The sequence below is a fragment of the Lissotriton helveticus genome, chromosome 11, assembly GCF_964261635.1.
Source record: "Lissotriton helveticus chromosome 11, aLisHel1.1, whole genome shotgun sequence".
In the NCBI taxonomy this organism is placed as follows: domain Eukaryota; kingdom Metazoa; phylum Chordata; class Amphibia; order Caudata; family Salamandridae; genus Lissotriton; species Lissotriton helveticus.
The window spans coordinates 74,232,092-74,255,179 of record NC_136072.1 but is presented as its reverse complement, the minus strand read 5'-3'; the positions used below and the strand labels follow the sequence as shown (position 1 = coordinate 74,255,179).

Here is a 23,088-nt window from a genome sequence, read left to right as displayed (position 1 = left end):
TAGTTAGTTGCACCCGCAATCCACTGCTGATGATGTCACATATTACATCATTCATGACATGGTCACTGATGACATCTCAAATGATTGGTTAACTGGCTTATTAAGTGTATTTTAGTGAATACATATATTAGTGAGTAATGTTTAAATATTTCAATATATGGATTAGTGTTTCACTTTGTGTATAAATGGCTGCATGGGTTTGTGAGTAGCTACATGTGTAAGTATATGGGTTATTAGATGTTTTTTTAATATCAGTATGAGTGTCTATATGTTTGGTGGGGGTATTACTTAGAACATAGATGCATGAGTGACTGACTATCTGTATGTGTTTTGAAAACAGCATATGTGCAGGACAGTATGGGTGGATGAGTGTGTATATGTGTGTGTTAGTGAGTGAATGACTGTCTCACTAGTGTGATTATCAGTCCCTACATATGCTTTAATCTAGTATATGTGAATATTAATGTACATAAGTGAGTATATGTGAGAGTAAGAGATTGTAAGAGTTCCTGTTTAAATAAGTATGTGTTTCTATAAGTGATTGTTTAAGAGAGTAAGTATGTGTAACTTTCCTTAGAAGTAAGGTGGTAGTGTGTGTATAGTTGTATATGCAAATAAATGGATATTCAATAGTTTATTTGCATGAGTGAGTATGTGTGTGAGTGACTTTTGGATGACTGTCGGTGTGTAACAGGATGTATAGGTGTATCACTACATATGATGAGTGAGTATATGTATGAGTGACTATATAAAACTGTTGGCGAATGAGTGGATGTGTATATAGATGGTGGAATTACTGAATTGGTTGTTGTAACTGGTATGGGTATCTCCATTTTTTTGAACATTTTAGTTTCTATTTTTGAATATGTGTTTCAAGGGTTACATTACAGTGAAATGAGGTCTGTCACTCTGTCACAAGGATGGTGTCATCAGTGATGTCATGAGTGATGTCACTGACCATGTCATGAGTGATGTAATATGTGACGTCATCAGCAGTGCATTGCACGCGCAAATTATAGTGAGTCCAACTAACTATAACGTGGGAATTTCAATGGTTTTATGTGAGTAAAACTTCCAGCTAACTATAACTGGTGTAAAACCTATGGTTTTTTCAGTGAATTTAATAGGTTTTTTAAATTTTAATTCCTAACTATAACTGGTGTGAAACCTATGTTTTTTTTTAGTGAATATATATATATATATATATACATATTTATTTATGCAAAAAAGAAGGAGGAAAGAAACTTGGGAAAAGTGGAGTGGATACATATATATATATATATATATATATATATGACTGAACAGTTCCCCACAAAATGAAGAACTCAGAGGCCAAGGGGAGTTCTGGTAAAACAGCTCGTTTATTGGCCGGTTTACAAAGGCGGCGTGCCGATTCACAGAGGCGGCGAATGCATTTCGGCCTGGTTGGCCTTCCTCAGCGCCCAATCACTGTGGCTTGTCTTCCCACAAATATCAATCCCACCTGTGTAAAGTACATCCCAGCGCCTGGGTCTCCTCCCCTTAATGAAGTCGTCACATCCAAACCACAAGTCCCAGGAAGCACTGTGGTGGCTCCCCCCGGGTGGATGGCATAGGGGAGTGAGTAGACAGTAGGTCAGCGCTGGATACAGGTAGGTGGTGGCAGGCGCGCAGCCAAAGAGCCGGACAAACCATGGCCGTTTACCTTCATCCCCTCATGACTGCTACAGCCCGCAATATCACACAGAAAGTCCAATGGGCAGGGGCAGTCAATGCGGACTGGAGTCCCGATTCGGTAAAATACCAATGTCTCCCCACGGGTGCTGTGTGAATCCAGGCGGTCACCGGAGTTTATCGATCCCTCGATTCTTGTAAATGCTGCAAGCAGCATGGTGCCAGTCTTACTCCGGGACTCTTTAGGTAGCAGGGCCATCCGTACTGCGTCGCAGGCTGGCGCAGATTACATGACTGAACAGTTCCCCACAAAATGAAGAACTCAGAGGCCAAGGGGAGTTCTGGTAAAACAGCTCGTTTATTGGCCGGTTTACAAAGGCGGCGTGCCGATTCACAGAGGCGGCGAATGCATTTCGGCCTGGTTGGCCTTCCTCAGCGCCCAATCACTGTGGCTTGTCTTCCCACAAATATCAATCCCACCTGTGTAAAGTACATCCCAGCGCCTGGGTCTCCTCCCCTTAATGAATATATATATCCAAGATTCCTTCGCTCCTCTGCAAGCCTCTTGGTACGGGCGAAGGATCACAGCACCACGTCAGAAGGTGTGTCAATCCAAAAAAGTACTGTATTCAACCATAGTGCAGAATACAAACAGTAGAGGACGGTCAAAATGTATATATATATATATATATATATATATATATATATATTATATATATATATATATATATATATATATATATATATATATATATATATATATATATAACAAATCTTTGTCCCGTTATCTGCAAGTCGGCAGAGTACCAAGGGGTCTGCGAATTACATTGGCCCCATCTTATGAGACACCGGACCCAGCCATGCTTACAGAATGGGCGGAAACAAATTTAGAGTCCTCTAGCAAGTTGATGGCAATCTTGGTGAGATATGCGGAAAGTGACCGCTTAAAACTGCAAGCTGAGATAGAGCTTTTGGAGACCGAGATAACCGGAATGGGGGCAAGCGACCAGGCAGACAAATTAAGAACTGAAATGATGATAAGAATTAAGAAAGAGGAGGAAATTATTAAAAAACGAAGGCTTTTAAGTTCGAGCGTGACCGTATTGATTATCTTAATGGTCAGATATTCACGTTTGCTAAAAGATATGAGAACGTGAAAGCTCGTGCTAGGAAAACACGTCAAGACAACATGGAGGGCTAGGCCATCTCAGTCTCTAGCACGTATATTAGCTCGGCAGCGGAGAGCGAGCCGGAAAATGAAGTAGCCGGACCCTCAAAGGTGGGGTTTACCAAATTTTCACTGGCACAGGAGGTGAGTTGCCTGTGCGAGGATCGTCGCGATACGCTAAGACCAAGAATCCATGGTGTAACACAGACAGGAAACACCGGGCAAACCAAAAACGGAGCGCAAGGCAGAAATGCCGCAAATTCCAAGCAAACCGGCGAGAAAAAAACACCAAAGGGGCGCTGGAACAAGACAAATCACAAACCAGCCCCAGCTCAAAAACAAACTCAATAATTAACCTCAGGAACATCAAACTATCAGCTTATGATGAGACAATCCTAGGTTTAGGATTGTCGTACTGCCCACCATCAAACTTCAATTACGCAGACACAAGAATGGACTCATACCAATTTGTCAGGAAGTTAAAATTAAACAAGATCTTTCTCCTGCAGCCAAATAGAAAAAAACAAGTGGAGGTACCAAATAGTCCCTCTTTGTTGGAAGCTGGGGATCGAACTGTGTTTGAGGAGATTTGGGATTTACAGAATGAACTGGAAACAGTCACTGATACACCTTTAGTGACGTCAAAGGAAGATCAAGCATTCAGTAATACTCCATTCAAACCCAAATCGACATTTCAACCTATTTTAACTCAAAAAAATCTTGATGTGTATCAGGAATTAGTCACGAAAGATCTGAAAAATCTATACATGCTCACAAATAAAAAGTACAATGCCATAAATAAAAGAAACCAGTGTTACCATAACTTGATCAAGAAGTTGGAATCGAATAAAAATATAATTGTTAGACAGGCCAATAAAGGCGGTAACACGGTATTATGGCCACGAGAAATGTATGTTACTGAAGCCGAAAGCCAATTAATGGACCCCCTTTGCTACAAGAAAAGTAACTTGTCTGCCTTTAAGTCAGCATGGCAAGAACAGAACTCGAGAATAATGGCATGGAGGAGTGCAAAACTAATTTCAAATGAAGAATACAGCTTTTTAAAGAATGACCATCCAGTAATACTGACTTTTTACTTGATACCAAAGATACATAAAAATGTGAACAATCCACCGGGACGCCCGATTATATCGGCTATCAATAGTTCTACAGAGAAAATTTCAAAATATATAGACTTTTTTCTTCAGGATTGGGTCAAAAGTTTATGGTCATAAGTACAGGACACCTCAGACTTTATCAGAAAGTTTGGAGTTCTGATTGTTTACTTATGATACTCGACGTAGCCTCCTTATATACGTCCATTAAACACACTGATGGGACCAAAGCTGTCCAATATTATCTAAACAAAAGAGCAATGAATTTTTCATCTCACAATAAGATGCTATTATCAATGATCCAAATCTGCTTGGAACAGAATTATTTTCTGTTTAATGATCAGATTTATCAGCAGATTCGGGGGGTCGCCATTGGGGGCCTGCTTTTCTCCAAGTCTAGTATGTTTACACATGGGACTTTGGGAGGAGCGGGTCCTCAGGGGTGACCTTCTGGCTACCATGCAGGAACATGTACCTATTTATTTAAGGTATATAGATGATTTGTTTTTGATATGTTGAGGATCACTGACACAGGCCCAAAGTTTTGTGGAAAAGTTAAACAACAATACCCTTAATTTAGAATTCACTTCCACAATAGATGAAAAAAAAGTGTTTTTTTTAGACACGGAAGTTTACGTAACTGACACAGGTCTGGCCACTAGGATGCACAGAAAGCCCACTGCTGGGAACACAGTGCTACATGCGTCTAGCCAGCATCCACAACACCTAATAAGTAGCATTCCTTTTGGTGAAATGCTACGAATCAGGAGGATAAGTAGCACAGACCTAGAATGTGATAAGGCTCAGAAGGAAAGTAAGGAACGATTTTTGTCCCGGGGTTACTCAGCAAAGGTAATCCAAAGGGCAATAAATCGCTCTATAGCAATAACTAGGGAGGAAGCTTTGACTGTCAAAAATAAAAAAAAATCTACTGTTGTGGCAGCAAGCAATCTTAAGCTTTCACCTAGAGTGATTACTACTTTCAACAGACAGCATAAGGAAATAAGGAAGATTTTCTATAAGAACTGGAATCTGGTGACAGGGGATCCTGTCATCGCGAAGTATATAATAAAAAAAACAGATATTACCTTTAGGAAATCAACCTCTATGGCTGATAGGTTAGTAAGTAGTATCCTTGAAAAACCTGTATCAAACACTTGGATGGCCCTTGGTGGAGGTTTTAAAAAATGCTTAGTGTGTAAAGCATGCAAGCATTGATGTAGTAAAATCCACTATACAGTACCATTCAAAGAGAGACCAGTTGAAATTAAGAAACGATTGACCTGCAAGACTGATTTTGCAGTCTATATGTTGCAATGCCCTTGTGGGCTAAGATATGTGGGCAGTACTCGTCTACGGGCTCACAAGCGGATATTGCAACACCTGAGGGCCATCGTGGGAAAGGATCAAATGTACCCGGTGGCCCGGCATTTTGAAAGTGTCGACAAAAGTGATCCGATTCATCTACAGTACTATGTTATAGATTGTATCATGCCGTTAAAGAGAGGAGGCGATAGGGAAGCAATGCTTCGTCTTCTGGAAACCAGATACATATTAGAACTAGACAGTAAGACCCCAGGTGGTCTTAATGCGAGTGAAGATCTATACACATGTCTTTAGTTCTTTATATGCATAAATTACATGTTATGTATCCGGGGGATTGCATTTGATACAACCCAGATTATATATTTGTAGCATAGTAAACATTGGAACATTGATCTCTTGATCTCTTGGTGTGTTTTAAGCAAAATATGATAACGGTAGTTTAAATGAGAAACAATGAAATGATGATCCCCTCCTCCCTGGTTCCCCATGATTTTTAAACATTTTTATTATAGTATTAATACTATGATATTTTGCACACTATTTGCACTTTTGGGGTTTGGGTTTTACTGATTGGGACTTTTATGAATATAGAATTGGCATAATGGAAGACGAATCCTATTAGTATGATTCTGGTACCCTATATGAAATTTTCCCATTTTTTTAAAAAAAGTGTAAACTATTGTATACTAAAATGAGTTTTTTTTTTTTAAATCAATTGAGTTTTAAACATCATTTATATTGCTTAGTTTGCACAGACCTTTGCTGCTAGGTTTTAAAGACATGAAGAAGTTTAAATTAATTTAGACACTATGGGCCCGATGTAGGTAATCCCAGATTACCGATTCTTAAATACCGAATCATACCGATTCGGTATTTAAGAACTGGCAATCGGGATGTAGGTAATTTTACCTAATTAATTACCGAATCGGTATGATTCGGTAATTAATGAATCGGTATTTACCGATTCTGTAATTGCCATTGATTCCCATGGGCCTTGAGGCCCATAGGAATCAATGTCAATTACCGAATCGGTAAATACCGATTCGGTAAAATTACCGAATTTGCAAGGGGGACAGGGTGTCACTTTGACACCCTGTTGCACCCCTGATTCTGGCTTGTTTGCCATGTGGCACACATACATGCCCTTAAGGCATGTATGTGTGCCACATGGCACAGGTGTACATGCACAGATGTGCATGTACACAGGAATTCGTTATTTACCATGACGTAGTATGTCATGGTAAATAACTAATTATTAAGGGCCGGTGGCACTGTTTTCAGTGCCACCTACATCACAAACTTGAGATTCGTTAAATTTACCGATTCGGTAATTTACAGAATCGGTAAATTTACCGATTCTGTATATATACCGATTCGGTACATTTAAGGCCCCCTACATCTCAATCACCAAATACCAGTCGGTAACGGCCGAAATCGGCCGTTACTGACCGGTATTTGGTGACCTACATCTGGCCCTAAGTCTTTTATTGTATATTTATTCAAACTTCTATATAAATGTCGATACGTGTTATTTTTTGTAGTATGTTTACAGTTCATATTGCATAATTTGCTCAGTTTTTTGCGACAATTGCACAATTTGCTATATTGTGCCTAAATTAAGACACTGAGGGCCAGATGTAGGTCACCAAATACCGGTCGGTAACGGCCGATTTCGGCCGTTACCGACCGGTATTTGGTGATTGAGATGTAGGGGGCCTTAAATGTACCGAATCGGTATATATACAGAATCGGTAAATTTACCGATTCTGTAAATTACCGAATCGGTAAATTTACCGAATCTCAAGTTTGTGATGTAGGTGGCACTGAAAACAGTGCCACCGGCCCTTAATAATTTGTTATTTACCATGACATACTATATCATGGTAAATAACGAATTCCTGTGTACATGCACATCTGTGCATGTGCACCTGTGCCATGTGGCACACATACATGCCTTAAGGGCATGTATGTGTGCCACATGGCACACAAGCCAGAATCAGGGGTGCTACAGGGTGTCAAAGTGACACCCTTTCCCCCTTGCAAATTCGGTAATTTTACCGAATCGGTATTTACCGATTCGGTAATTGACATTGATTCCTATGGGCCTATAGGCCCATAGGAATCAATGGCAATTACAGAATCGGTAAATACCGATTCATTAATTACCGAATCATACCGATTCGGTAATTAATTCGGTAAAATTACCTACATCCCGATTGCCAGTTCTTAAATACCGAATCGGTATGATTCAGTATTTAAGAATCGGTAATCTGGGATTACCTACATCGGGCCCTATGTCTTCAATTGTGAAAATGAAAATATGGTTACAATCAAATATGTTTACAGATCTCTACAGGATTAAGAAAGGTAGGATGTTACTATTAAACTCCACCTCCTATGTTTTGCTTTATAAGTACCCTTATCAGTTTCAGCAGCACATCATGTGATCAAGCCTCTGGCTAGAGGTGAAACTCGTCATGCGGGCTTGCTGGGTGTTAATTCTATGAAGAAAATAAAGCACTGAAATGTTGCACCAGGATTGGGTTTGACTTGTTCGTCTTTTTTGGAAAGCAGTCCCAAGACAAGGATTGAGACGTGTAGGCGTCGGACGAAGTGACTGGATATATATATATATATATATATATATATATATATATATATATATATATATATATATATATATATATATATATATATATATATATATATATATATATAACAATTGGGGTTTTTTTCCATGCAAAATCCAGTCCAACGGACGAAGAAATGCGGCACAGCAAACCAGTCCACAAGTGTTTATTGTGCAATAACAAAACAATGCATTTCTGCCAGGACAGCCTTTGTCATGTTGGCGTGCAATACCCAACGCCCCCTAGAAATGCACAATGTCTTTCATCTATGTCCATGATGACAACAAACGTATTTCTGGGGCGTGGTGTTGGGTATGTTGTTGTTTTGTTAGTGCACAATAAATGGATTGGTGTGCTGCATTCCTTCATACGCTAGGCTAGATTTTGCATAATAGTATTGGGAGGCTTCTGCCACCACATGCTTTCACCCGCACAGGCACCATCAAGCTTGTAAGTCCTTTTTTATTAGGTCTCGTCTACGCAGTGCGCATACGCTGCTTAGGAAAAAGACCTTTTGGAAGCGATTCACTTTTCGCCCTAAAAACGTGCACGCGTTGCATTGCTTTAAATGGCAACACGTGCACATTTGGCGATTCCCTTGCGGGATAAAGCTCTGGCGCCATGTGTTAGCAATTATCGCTGCTGGCGCTGCTCGCTCCCGTAAGGGAAACGCTTTCACTTTTGCTGACACTTTGTTTTTACTTTTAGCGCGAGGCGCACTCCCTTGTCTATTACCTGTCCATGTACTTAAATGGGACAGAACACGTTTTTGCAATCATTTCTTGAGCCAAAGCCTTACCTATACATTGCCAAAGCTGGATGCTTCAATACTTCTGTTGCTGACATATACGGTAAGTTACTATACAATACAAAGCTACATCTTGTACTTTTGCCCTTTTAATGCTTGCTTCCACACATTTTAAAATAAAACAAAAATGCTCTTTTTGCTAGAATTCATTATGCAGCTTTTATCAAGCATTGCTATTATACCAAACCCTTTTTGGAGCACAGTATATTATTGCTTATATTATCAAGCTTGCCTAATAGTTGCGCAGCAAAGCTAGTAAAATGACGCCGTATGGTTTTATGGGATTATGTGTAGCTGGACGTCCGGTGTTTTCTCTTATATGTTTATGAGTACGTACATGTTGTGTTTTTATCTTGCTAATTCGCGCTTATTATTGTGGGCTTTTTTTCAGCCAAAATGGTAACACAGTAGTACAGGTATGGAAACAGAAAACTACATTTTTACAGATGTTAATTAGCTTTTTTAATTGGGGTATTTAATGTGGCTGGGTGTGGGAGTTTAACATTGTTGTGCTTTTAATATTTATTTTCCGGGGCGATAGCAATATCGGGCACTTAGCTGCACATACAGGTCCAGTTTTTATATTACAAACCGGCATCTTTATTGTGAGGTTTTTATGGCGGACTAGAACAGTAGCAAAACACAGAAGGTATAGAAACGGAAAGGTCGGCTTTCACATTGAGTGAATGTCTTTTATTAATTTTGGGATTATGTGTAGCTAGACATTGGTTGTTTAGCGTATGTTTAATAGTTAGAGTTCCCGGGCCCATAGCAAGATGCCTTACTGAGGGGGACATAGAGGTTCTGTTTTTAAGTTGCTCATCTTCGCTTACTGTTCAATGTTTTTAGGCAGTTCACTGCGAAGGCGATTCACCCCATCATCTCCCTGCATTCTCGTCCCTCCATCCTTCCACCTTTCACCTAAAGCTCTGCGACCTGCCCATCCACCAGCAGCCTGCTCCTCTGTAGTCTCCTCCTTCAACCCATCCCTTACTGTGCCTGAGCATCTCTTTGACGACACTATCCCTTCGAACCCCCCCCGAAGCCCGACGGCGGCTGCACTCATGCCCCTCCACCCAGGGTGACCAATGCAAAAAGGAGCAAAAATCTCCATTCCCGGACTAAAGCACACACCCCCAATAGAAAGGCCAGTGTTTGGAACATTAAAGGACTCCATTTATTGACGGGATGGCACCAACCTCTTTGTTTACATTTGCTACACCCGCGCTTTACTTTACCATGGCTACTGGTAAAGCGCGGGTGCCACGGTTGTTAAAAAACTCAGCAAATAGAAAAAAATCTATTTCTTTGCTTTTTCAACAATCGTGGCACCCGCGCTTTACTTTACCATGGCTACAGGTAAAGCGCGGGTGCCGCGGTTGTTAAAAAACTCAGCAAATAGAAAAAAATCTATTTCTTTGCTTTTTCAACAATCGCTGCACCTGCGATTCACTAAAGTAAAGCGCGGGTTCCGCAATTGTTCAAAAAGGAAAGAAATAGATTTTTTTCTATTTGTTGCTTGCGCTGTCGGTCCCACTGCATCTTCCTTTGGGTGTCAAGAGGCAGAGGGTCTTTGAAGCTGCAGAGCTGTTACTGCAGGCACCTGGGTCTGCCACGGAGTCTGCATTTCCCACTCCCCATCATTTGTTCAGAGCTCAGCGAAGGTATCTCAAGTACAGCTCTTTTTCTAAGGTATAGCCCTGAATGCTTGTGAATTAAACTACTCTTTTACAGTTACTGTGTTATTTTTAGTTACACTTTGATTAAAGCTTTATATAAAGCATGCTGCTCACGCTTCAATGCCTCTTCATAGGCTATATAAATACAAGTCCAAAGTGCTGCATGCATAGTAGGTACTCGTACACGTTTGTTTTATCTGGGGGTGGCTCTTTACTCAGTCACAACCCAATCACATTTATTTTCAACACAACGTGCTTTGTTTATTCCTGAGTTTTCTAGTGTTGTACTTGTATTTTATGCGGTTCCTTTGCCACTCAAAGTGAGGAACGCAGCAGTGTCCAATGGAAAAAAAACACAAAGGAGGGGGAAATCTAGTCGAGCTATTAATAAAGCATGCTGCTAGCGTTTTAGTGCCTCATCATGGGTAGTAAGCGCTACATAAAAATAGAATTACAAAGTTCTGCATGCATTGCAGGGAGTCTTGCACGTTTACAATGCCAATAGCTTTAAGTCAAAGAAATGCGAGACCTAATGCATTTCTAATGCTTGTTTATATAATTCCACCAGCAGTGCAGGCAAGAGACCAACGCGTTTCGGCCGTATATACACATACTAGAATTTCTGGGTGTGGTTATCTCACTGTTCAGTGTGCGGTTTCAGTACACCACTTGCAGAAAAAGAGATTCACTGATATAAGCATAACTCAGAGGGGGGTGGTGAGAGACACCCTCCAGTTTACTTATTTTTCTATGAAATGTTGCAGTTTCCTTTTGGGGTTTAGAAAATCTACTGAGTGTGATCTCAATATTCTGTGGTAACACAACAATTACCCTATCCAATTACCGGGTAGATACTGACTGGCTAATGTGAAAATGATGAGCCAATTGACACATCTGAAAATCTGGTAGATCTGGAGCTAGGCGACTTCCTCCTTACATGTGATTTTCCTCCAGTCCAACCAGTCTTTCAGAACCTAGAGATGTGAAGCTATTTCTCCCAGTTTTCTCTCCCTCTCCAAGTCAATCCAGTGCTCACCAAACCCTCTCCATTCAGTGCTGATTACAATCATGCCAACATTTTAGATGAGGAAAGTGGGAGATTTCAAAAAACATAATCGAGAGAATGTATTTCACCCACTGACTTCTATTGAAACAGAAGGAATTTTAGATGGGTGAAAGCCAAAATAAAACTATTTTTTTGCTTTAAAAATAGGAAGTCTTCTGCCTGATTTGGGTCTATTGGCATGGATGGGATTAAGCGGAAGTGTATTGAATGTAGTAATAAAGATACTACTCTATCCTTACCCTGAATAAGGCACTTAGAGCAAGCAACTGCTGTTCATAGATTGAGACCAACTGGCTACAGAAAAAAAGCCAAAGAAAAGAACCCTCAAAACGATGTTGATGGCTATTTGATATAATCAATCAATCTACAAGCACACCAAGAATTATCAGATTTGTTAAAGGGTTTTTACCCATCGGTTGAAGCAGTCATAACCGCCACTTTCCCAGCATGCACAGCGCTCCACTCTACTGTGCTGCTGTTTAGCCTCCGTAGGGAGCGAAGATTCATCAGCGCTGACTGTCGATGAATTCCATGAGATGTGATAAATGAACTGAATCTGCCTCTGGCTCCCATGATAGTCACCATCTTACTGTAGAATGAAAATACAAAAATTGATTAAGGGAATGTTTAATATATATGTTATAGTTATACCTAGCAGCACACTATATTATCGCATGTATTATTCTAATGTCTGTAACGGGTAGTTAAGCTGCTTTGATAACTATATATAAATATGTTCATACTAGAAATTTTCAATAGATAAAAAACGTGAGGAATGCGTAGCCCCCTCTTTTCTTAGTTTAAAACTCCCCAATAATTTACTTGGTGCCTTAGCTGCAACAAAAGTAGATGCACCTAATATCCCTCTGGTGAACAGGGCAGTTGGGCAGAATCTTTTTTATGGAATTAGTAAATGGTCCAAAGGGAACCCATCATAGAAAAGGCACTGATCTCCTTTCTCTTCAACTTAATATTTTACTGGCAAAACGAGTAATCCATTGCTCCATTTTGAAGTCCAAAATCACTCGGAAAGAGGCCATTAGCCGTAGTGTTAGTTATTTACATAAGGGGAATCACGTTCTATATGAACCAAAATACTGGGGCCTCACTTGCAAGTTCCATTGAGCTGCCAGTGCTTCAGCTTTTTTAGGGCACCGGTGGCGCAGTGGGCTTGCTCATATTTACTAGGCCGCGTAAAGTCACCCTGCGTGACTTTTAATGGACTTTTAAATTTGGACCCCTTTCACGCATTAATCTCTTCAGAAGGGGTTTTCAATGGGTGTAGCTGTGTGTGTTCCCACGCATCATCCATGGAACCTGACACATTCTCACATTTCAGCGTTTTGTAAAGCTGGGGATGTGTCAGAATCCTATGTCTCGGGGGGGCGTGGTCTGGCCACGCAGGAAGATGGCCGCCTGAGGGGAGAGCTCTGCCGAGGGACGGGCCCTTGACGAGCTTTCCTGCCTTACCTGCCCACTGGGATCCCGCTCTTCATGTTGCTTTGGCAGCGGTGAACTCACGCATGCAGCGACGGTCATCTCTGCAGAGCAGCGCTGAATTTCGCTGATTTATAGCGATTTCAAGTCCTGACTGGCCGCCCAGACGAGTGCACCGAGATGTGCGTGTTCATGACGCAGCGCTTCCTGTCAGGGTAAGCCGCGCCCTCAACAACTCCAGGGCCGGGCTTCCTCCCGCCTTAGGCCGCGCCTCTTCAAACTTCGAGCCTGAGCCCTATTAACTCTTACAATGCTGTGACTAACATTGAGGCTATTCTTAATACACGGAACATTATTCCAAAGCCATTTCAGAGGTTTTTTCTGAGAATTAAGTGGTGAAAGAGACTGGTCAAAAGGCTGAAGTTATGCAGTAATACCCCCCAAAAGAATGGAATAAAAAAAATACTAATGAACACCTTGGAACTTACATTTTTCATGGTACCTTCGATATTTTGGAGGCTTATGTAGTATTTTGGACAGGAGTCTCTATTTTGCCTCAGTTTGCTACCGCTTCTTCATTTTCTCACAGGACCTCTATGTCTTTCATTACCCTGCCTCTGCCTACCAGCTGGTAACATTTTCTCCACAATCGGATTTTGTTACTCCATTTTCTGCAATACCTCATGACTCTGTTCTTTATTATACTACTGTACCTTTTGCATGCGCACCACCTTATTATCATGGCCTTATTGGTCTATTGTTATTTTCCTTTCATGCATATACATGCTTTCTCTCTGAGATAGTTTTGACGCATATGTTTGATTCATATCATATTATACTGGTTTGGTGTAGCAGTACTTGGCGCTTACTTATCTATGTTATAATGCTTATCATTCTCCAGTGTTAATTGCATGCTGCCTGTGTTGGTCAGTCATTTATTTCCTCCATTTGCTTCCCTGCCTCTTCTGTCATTTACTACATGGTTGGTTCCATTATTGCCTCCTGTTCTGCTGTTAAGTCAATTCGCTATTGTAGGTCATCTTCTCAACGACGCAATATCATGTCCAATAATAAGAATGGAGGTCGTGGCCCTAAACAGCCACTTTTTACTGAGGTAGTAAAGCAACCTTCTACTTCGACAAACAAAGGTAATGGATCTGCGTCATCTTCCTCCTCACCGGCTTCCTCACTTCAGAGTAACCAGACTCTGTCTGATACTATGCAACGTATTCTACAAGAACTTTCTGGAGTTAACCGTCGCTTGGAAGGTTTGGATATTACCATGACGTCATTGGCTGCGGAGACTAAGTCCATTCGGGCTGAACTTACTACTTTTCATTCTAGGATTGATGCCATTGACTCTAAAATGTTGGAGATGGAGGGGCGGTTGGACTCTGCTAGAGGCTCGGATCAGGATTTACTCTTTCTCCACAGTAAAATCATTGATTTGGAGGATCGTAGTCGTAGAGACAATATACGTTTTTTCGGATTTCCGGAAAATATTGAAAAGCAGGACGTGAAGAAATTTTTGTGCGACGCTCTCCCCACTTTGACTGGGCTTTCTTTTACCCCTCCTCTTGAGATTCAGCGTGCTCACAGACTTGGTCCACCACGTTCTGGAGCTTCTGCAAGATCCAGACCAATTATTGCCTGTTTTCTTCGGCATGAGCAGACCAGACAGATTTTATCAATGGCTCGCTCACATGGTTCCTTTATCTTCCAAGGTCATACCATTCATATGGCTGCAGATTTTTCTAAAGAGACTAATGACCGGAGGAAGGCATTTCTTTCCCTGCGGCCGAGACTCCGCAAACTGGATATCAAGTACGGTCTATTTGAACCTGTGCGCTTTCGGATTACCTGGAATGGGGAATCTAAAGACTTTTATGACCCTGCTCTGCTTCATCAGTTCCTGGATGATATCAAGTCCAATGACATGGAAACTCAATCTTCTTCCTACACTCAATCTTCTGCATCCAAGGCTTCCTCTACAAACTTGCCACCATCTCATTTGAACGCCTCTCCTGACTTCAGGCAGCGTGGTAGGGATATCACCCGTTTGCCTCGCTCTCAAGAAGAGAGGGACTCAGCTGTACATTCCGTCTCATCTCTTACTAACACGCAGCACAGAGACAAATCCAGATCGCCTCTTAAAAATCCCTCTGATGCTGACTGAATTCCTTTTTGTGTTCTACTGATTTTGTTTTTCCATGAGTTGATGGCCGCTCATGTTGTTGATACTGCTCTGCTTCTTGATTTGTCCACTGACACTCCCTAGCACTGCATGATGTGTCTAGATCGCCTCTTAAGACGCCATTTGATGCTGACTGCATTCTTTTAATGCTTTACTTATTACTTTTTCTTATTTTATAAGCTTATTGCAGTGTTTGTTGTTCACAATGCTTTTGTTGCTCGCTTAGCTCACTGAGATTTTACTGCATGGTGTTGTTGTTCTTATATGTTGCTTCATGCTCTAGTGTTATTTTCTACTCGTTACAGATTTTAATGCATGGTATAATTAGATTCACTCTCCTTAGTGTCCTATATAGTATTTTGTACACTATTGTTCTTCTATATTTACTGATAATATGTGATTTACAGTTTACAGTTATTTAATTATTTCAGGGTTTGCTTATTATATACTAGAAGACTGTTCCCATCCCACAAGAGATCTTTCTCTCCTCCTGTTCACTCCCCTAGCTATGGTGTTGTTATTGTTGCCATGCCTATCATCATTTGTTTCATGTATACATTATTCCAGTTTTATTTGCTGTTCTTTGTTTTACTATTTTCTTGGTTTAAACTTGTGCTTGATCACTTTTCCTTGTTTCTTCTCTGTTGTACAACTCTATGGGGGTTTCTCCTCCTTTTCTTCTACTTTCTATCTCGTTCCCTCCTTTTTCGTGACAATGTTGGTATGTCCCTCATTCCTGTTTGTATCTTATCTCCCCTTTGCTTTATCCTTTTTGCTTCTTTTCACTATTTTCATGTTCTCCCCATGTAATCTTTAGGATGATGGGGGTTTTGATGTGTTGGTTATTCTTCTTATTACATTTCGTGACGGACTCCTGTGGAGACGTTCAGCAGTTGGTCCAGACGTTTATGAGGATATTTTATTCTCTTATGCTTTATGTATTTCATGTTAAAATCTATCTTCTAGATCCCCATTCTTCTTTACTCAAAGGGGGTCCGGTTCCCCCTGGCGTTGCTCTAAGTAAGTGCACCCAGACCCGTAGTTAACAGTCCAGGTTGCTCTTTTCTCCTACTATTCTTACTTATTTTTCCTTTTCTTTTTCCTTCTTTTCTTCTCCTTTTTCCCTCCCAGAGTAACATTTCTCCCCTTTTTTTTTTTTCTCTCTGCTTTTCCTCACTTATTGTTAACTTAATTCTATTATCATGCCTTCTATCCATCCGTTGTCTGTGGTTTCTTGGAATGTTCATGGCCTCACCCATTACATAAAACGTAAGAAAGTTCTTTCCTATTTACATTCTAAGCATGTGGATGTGGCTCTATTACAGGAGACTCATTTGGATGATATTGAGTCTAGTAAGCTCAGCAGAGATTGGGTTGGTAAAGTCATTCATAGTTCAGTCTCTAAACCTGATCCCACCAATCCTAATCCTATTCGTAAATGCGGAGTCGCCATTCTTTTTCGGAAATCTCTTCCTTTCACAATTTTAAAGACATGGTCGGATCCGGAAGGTCGGTATGTTTTTGTTAAATTGAAGCTTGGCAATTCGTTCCTTTGTCTTGGTTCTGTATACGCTCTGCTTGGTTCCAAAAAAAAATTTTTCCTTCGACTAAATCGTCTTCTTACGGAAATAAATGCTTCTCAATTTCTCATTGGTGGTGATTGGAATTTAGCACTGGATCCTGCTCTTGACAGAACGGGTTGCATTGACACTATCAACGCTTCTGACCGAGCCATTTTAGGTGACATCCTTGCTGACACTGGTCTGGTTGACCACTGGAGACTAAGTCATCCACAGGATAAAGAATATACATTTTTTTCCTCTACTCACGGTACGTTTTCGCGCCTTGATTACTTTCTTCTTTCGCAAGATTCTGTCCGACTTGTTACTGATTCTAAGATTTTAGAGGCAGCTATTTCTGATCATTCTCCTGTCCTTCTGTCTCTAGATTTGGGTCTTATGAATCCGGGGCGCAAATCGTGGCGTTTGAATATCAACAAATATAAAACGCCATCGGGTAAACTTCTTTTGCAATCCCACTTACGTGATTATCTTCTGAATAATGCAGATTCGGTTTCTTCTAAACAAACGGTTTGGGCAGCTGCTAAGGCAACCATTAGAGGCCAACTTATGCAGGATGCTGCTCTTTATAATAAAAAGAATGCTGCCAAGCAGACTGAATTGGAAAAGGATATTCACCGACTCTCTCAATTATATATTTCGCAACCATCTCTCCAAACCCGAAAGTTATTGGAACAGGCGCGTATGTCTCTCAATACTCTTTTTACTTCTAAGGCGGAATATGCCTTACAAAAAATGAAAGGCCGTCATTATGAACAAGGAGAAAAAGCTGGTCGGTTATTGGCTGCGCAGTTGCGCCAAAGAGAGGCCGCTATGGCGATTCCAGCAATAAGATCAAGCGGTGGTGATATCCTTACTCGGCCACAAGAGATAGTTGAGGAACTCGCCTCATTTTATAGATCTTTATACTCCCCAGGCACTCAGGTAGATAAGATAGTGATGTCTAGATTTCTGGATGAAGTTCATCTTCCGCGGCTCTCCGATGATGGCAGGGCATTACTTGAGGGAAATATCACGAAGGAGGAAATTTCTTCAGCTATATCTTCCTTACCGTACCATAAAGCTCCGGGAGATGATGGTTTCCCTCCTGAATTTTTTAAATGGACTGGTCAGAGTATGCTTGATACTCTTCATGCTGCCTTTGAGGAAGCCGTGGAGGAGTCTTCTCTTGGATCTATCTCTAACAAAGCCATCATAGCAGTCTTGCCAAAACCTGGCAAGGATCCTCTATTGTGTAGTAGTTATCGTCCTATATCTCTTTTAAATTCTGATGTTAAGATTCTTGCCAGCATTCTAGCATCACGACTCCGCAAAGTTTTGCCTTCTTTAATACATAATTCCCAAGTAGGTTTTGTTCCCGGTCGTTCCTCCCGCAATCATTTACGTACTCTCTCCCATGCCCTATGGTCCGGTAAAAATCTTGCAGATGATGCCCTCCTTCTTTCTTTAGATGCTGAAAAAGCATTCGATCGCATTGAGTGGGAATACCTTTTTACTATAATGCAAAAATTTGGATTAGGTGATCAGTTCATAGCCAAAGTACGACTACTTTACGATAGCCCATATGCCCAAGTTAACTGTGGAGGTTTTCTCTCTACTCCATTTCCTATTCGGCGGGGTACCCGTAAAGGTTGTCCACTCTCCCCTCTTCTTTTCCTTTTGGCTATGGAACCTCTGGCTGCTGCAATTCATCAATCGGATGCTGTGGTGGGTGTTCCTCTTCCAATTGGTCATTCAAAAATCTATATGCAGACGATATTCTCCTTACACTTACTAATCTTCCGCGATCGCTCCCTGCTCTCCTCCGTGTCATTGATGATTTTTCTTCTTTTTCTGGCTATAAGATAAACTGGGACAAAAGCGAAGCCTTACCTATGTCCCTTGGTACTACAAAGGATGCAATCTCTGGTTTTCCATTTCACTGGCAACCTTATCGGCTTAAGTACTTAGGAATACTCCTCAATAGGGGGTTGGATAACTTTGTCACGGACAATTTAACTCCCTTGATTGCGCAAATGCAAAGGGACTTCGATAAATGGAAGGCCCTGGGTTTATCCCTTTGGGGACGGGTTCAGGCGATTAAGATGGTCACCCTACCGCGTTTTCTTTATGTTCTGGGTATGCTCCCTTTGACTATTCCTTTGGCTACTCTTCGGTCCATTGATTCCAAAATTAAACTTTTTATATGGGTTACAGTTAAACCGCGTCTCACCTTTGCAAAATTAAAATCCCACCAATTGCAGGGAGGTTTGGGTCTTCCCTCTATTGAGCACTACTCCCTTGCCCTTCATCTTTCCCATCTTTCTTTCTTTTTACCTAAGTCTAAAGACATCCCTCAGTGGGTGCCACTTGAACGCCATTTATTGGCTTCTGGCCCTGGTTTGTCCCTTTTATATGGCAAGGGTTCCAGTTCTCTTGATCCCAAAAATCCTATCTTATCTGCCATGTTTAGGTCTTGGCAAAGAAGTCACCGTCTCCTTAAATCTAATTCGCGGCTTCACTTTAATGCTCCTATATGGTCTAATTCGGCTATTCGAGTTCGAGGTCGAACTATATCCTGGCCTTTATTGCAGGAAGCTGGTATTCATTCCCTGGAACAACTGTTTCATGGTGACAATTTTAAATCCTTTTCCCAATTACATGAGGAATTTCATCTACCGCCCACTCAATCCTGTAAATATTCTCATCTTCAGCAAGCTCTCACAAAACATCTAAGTTCCCCACCTGAATTGTTGTCTGCTTCTCCTATTTTGTCTTACCTAAATTTATGGGGAACTTTTAAGGGTGTCACTTCTGGTCTTTATAAGACTTTTCTACACCCTCTATTTTCGCATCCCCTTTCGAAAGCTCTTTAATTGAAATGGCAAACACGCCTCTCGGTGACATGCTCAGATACTCAATGGGATCTCATTTTGGAAGGATTACATAAGGGTGTTCGTGAAGCTCGCCTTAAATTTTGTATTTTTAAAATTCTTCATGAATGGCACTGGTCTCCGGTCAAATTACATCATGCTAAGTTACTCTTGCATTCCTTGTGTTGGAGATGTTCTGCTTCCGGCTGTGACATAACGCACATTATATGTGAGTGCCCTCGTACCAGATCATTTTGGCTTTTTGTACGAAACACTTTGGCTCATTCTATGTCATTGCCCTTACCCTTTACCTCTGCAAACATAATTCTACATGACTTTCGTGGCCTTTCCAAGTTTACTAAACCACAGATCCGTCTCCTCCATACTGCTTTAGCCACAGCAAAAATGTGTATATTGCGTCATTGGAAATCTCCCTTACCTCCTTCTCAGGAGGAATGGTTGGTGGCAATGATACAAACAGCCTCTTATGAACGTATAATTTACAGTCTACAGGACCAAGCTTCCATTTTTCTTCAAGTATGGTCCCCATTCCTGGAAACCACAGTGGATAATGATTCTGTCTCTACTCCTTCTTCTTCTGCGACTACTCTTCCTCCTTAACTTCACCTTCCTTGTAACATGCTTATTTTCTCTTCCTTCTCTCTTTCCCGCTTCTTATTATTTTTCCTGCTTACATCTCTCTTCACAACTAGTTTGTTACTCTGGGGCTTCCTTTCTCTTTCTTTCCTTTTCCTCTTTTCTTTTCTTTTTTACCCTGAATTTCGCCTTATGAATACTAGAGGATGTGTTGTTTTATGCCTCCTTTGTTATATTTTATGAATAACTTCCTCATTTATACTGTGTTCCATCTCTTCCTCTGCATATGTATCTGCACTTGTGACTTATTTGAAATTTTCTTAATAAACAATTTCAACACAAAAAAAGAATCCTATGTCTCCCCAGGGGAGGCATAGGAGTGACGCAACAAGGAGAACTACTTTTATTTCTCCTAGTTTTTCCTTCTTCTACGACTAATGCAGTGCGCATAAAAAGAGGAAAATTCCATCAATGATTGTTTTTGTGCAGGAATGTGTTCTTTCCTGCACAAAAACAATCATTCTCGCAATGTAGGCATCCTTGCAACATGACACAAGGTCGCCTGCAATGGCCCATGGCAGCCAATTGTGCTCCAACGAAGGGCAAAGCATACGAATGGGTGGTAGGGTTGTTAATTCAAATGCATCCCTGGGTTTTTAAAATGATGCCGCCCGGCACAGCAAAATGGCTTGAGGCGCTCCGCTGCGTCATTTTGTAGTAAATGAGGCCCAGGGCTTAGAGGGCAAACAACATTCCGAATCAACACCAAACATCATATCTGGGGCAGTTCATGTCATTTATTTCTCTAACCTCTAGGACACACCAGTCCACCCAAGTGTTTGCACAGTACTTACAACATTAAACATGTACAGTAACGAGAAACACATCCATGCAACACTGCAACAAACGGCCTGCCTCCATCCCTGCAGCTCTTGTGGAGGGCAAGACATTCCTTCCACTATGTCTAGCAGTGTAATTCATCACACGTCATAGCTTTATTGAACACGGTTCTCCCTACAGCTGGTATGGATATGCTTCTACAGTCCCTTCTCTTTCACCCAGAGTAATTCATCCCAACCAACAATACCCTACTCATTCCAATGGTCTGGTAGAACTCAGCTCTGTCCATGCCATTCACCTTCCCCCCCTCCCAAAGACGCCTCTATATAATGTTTAAGCTCATACACCACAGCCTTACAACTGTCTTTATGCATCATTGAAAGTCAAGAGGAGGTAAGTGTTGTACACAAAATTATTTTTAACTGCTTAGTCCCTTTCATTCTTCTCTTTTATCAAATTTGGAATTTCTCTTCAAAGTGGCAGGCCTCACCTATCTGTTTCACAGCAGGCACACACTTGGCCATATCTTTAATACTCTTCTCAGGTCCAGTAGTCAGTCTATGTACTTTTTTGCAGAATATTATTAACTCCTTGTCCCTAGGGACCGTCTTCTTTATGAGATCTAAAATTTCCTACTTGAGTTGTCCAGCTCAAAAGACTCTCCTTCTCACTACTGTTGCATATAACTGAACCCTTTTTGTGTTCTCTGACTTTGTCAGCTTTTTCATCACAGATGCTCCAAATAATTCAAATTGTCTTCATGATGGCACGCAAATTAATTGTCATAGTGTTGAAACGTCTACTATAACTAGCTGGGTAAAAAGCTACCAAATCACACACAGTATACAATGACACCACCCTTTACTTGGTGTCTTTTTGTGTATAACTCTTCTATCGCAACTTGTACCAATATTTTGTTTTTGCTGAAATGATTGAATTTTGTTAAAGCGTATGTACCACATTGTTGGACTTGAAGCGCTGCACAATCTGCAACCATTTATGTTTGTACTTTATGTTCATTGGGAAACTACTTTTTTAGGATGTTTAATGGATTGTTTTGGGGAATTACTAGAAATGTTTTTAGATCTCTCCTGTGAAAGCTTATGCACTAGCACATGCTCAGTAACTTGCAAGAGAAATTGTTTACTGCTAGGGAATTGGAGCCTGCCCATGGGCTTACCATTTGTTGGGTACATTGTCACTCGTAAGTAAGTAATTGCTTTATTTGATGATTAATAAAAATCATTACAAACAGAGATAAAACACCATATGTAACAGATTTTTAAAAAATATATATATAATATTTTTGCAGCATTAATAAAGGACAACATTGCATTGTGCAAAGTTGCTAGCAGGCAATTTCCAAACCCTATCATAACATTTATATAAAACACTTAATCTTCAGTCTTAAAATTAGTAAGCCCTGTAACAATTATGATATAAAATTTGGGCATGGCTTATTAAAAGTACAATAAAAACATGCTTTTCATTGTCATCGCCATCTTGCGTGAACAACATATTACAGAACTAACAAGTCGGTTTTGGCTAATAGTTTTTTTTCGACAATAAAGATGAACTATACAAATCGAGTGATATGGGGAAGCGTTGACCCAGTAAGACAAGTAATATTAGCGTGTCGACATGTTCTCACCCCCAATTCGCTAAAAATAGGTCTTAAAAGAGTCTTCCGCTCTTCTAACAAATGGGGACATGTTGTCACAATGTGTATCAAAGTTTCATCATGGTAACCACATAATCTACAAAGGATAGAGGACCACTTTTTTTCCCATTTGGGTATTCCGTCCTTAGTGGGGTATCTCCCAAACCGCAATAGCATACATTCATCCCGTAAGTATGATTTTAGGTGAGTCAACATATATAATTGAGGTTCTAATTTATTGAATGAGCTAGCCATTGACCAAGAGTGGTACTTTATTCTAAGCTCATCTTTATCTAAAATAATCGATAATAGGTTGGCTGATCTATTTAATGTTTGTTTATAAACAGATTTGCTCCTCCCCTCTTCTCCAAATAATGGACAATTAAAATTATTTAAACTCTCGTTTAAAAAGGATCTCCAGCTATAAGCATGCTCATATTTTATTATCTCCTGCCAACATTGTTCGGCAAGGGTATCTTGTTC

At 40.7% G+C, this 23,088-nt stretch overlaps 1 protein-coding gene across 2 annotated transcripts in view; it reads right to left on the bottom strand.

Moving 5' to 3' along the window:
- Nucleotides 1-23,088, bottom strand: part of LOC144791099 (dehydrogenase/reductase SDR family member 4-like) — a 194,971-nt gene that overhangs the window by 155,621 nt on the left and 16,262 nt on the right. Inside the window, exons 1-2 of one of the 2 annotated variants that reach the window (XM_078665756.1) lie at nucleotides 12,916-12,958; nucleotides 11,855-12,034 (exon numbers count right to left, since the gene is read on the bottom strand). In XM_078665756.1, coding sequence (XP_078521882.1) covers nucleotides 11,855-12,034; nucleotides 12,916-12,941 — 206 coding nt within the window. In that variant the 5' untranslated portion in view covers nucleotides 12,942-12,958. Of the gene's footprint in view, nucleotides 1-11,854; nucleotides 12,035-12,915; nucleotides 12,959-23,088 lie in introns of those variants that run through there. The other variant, XM_078665757.1, reaches the window with a different exon arrangement.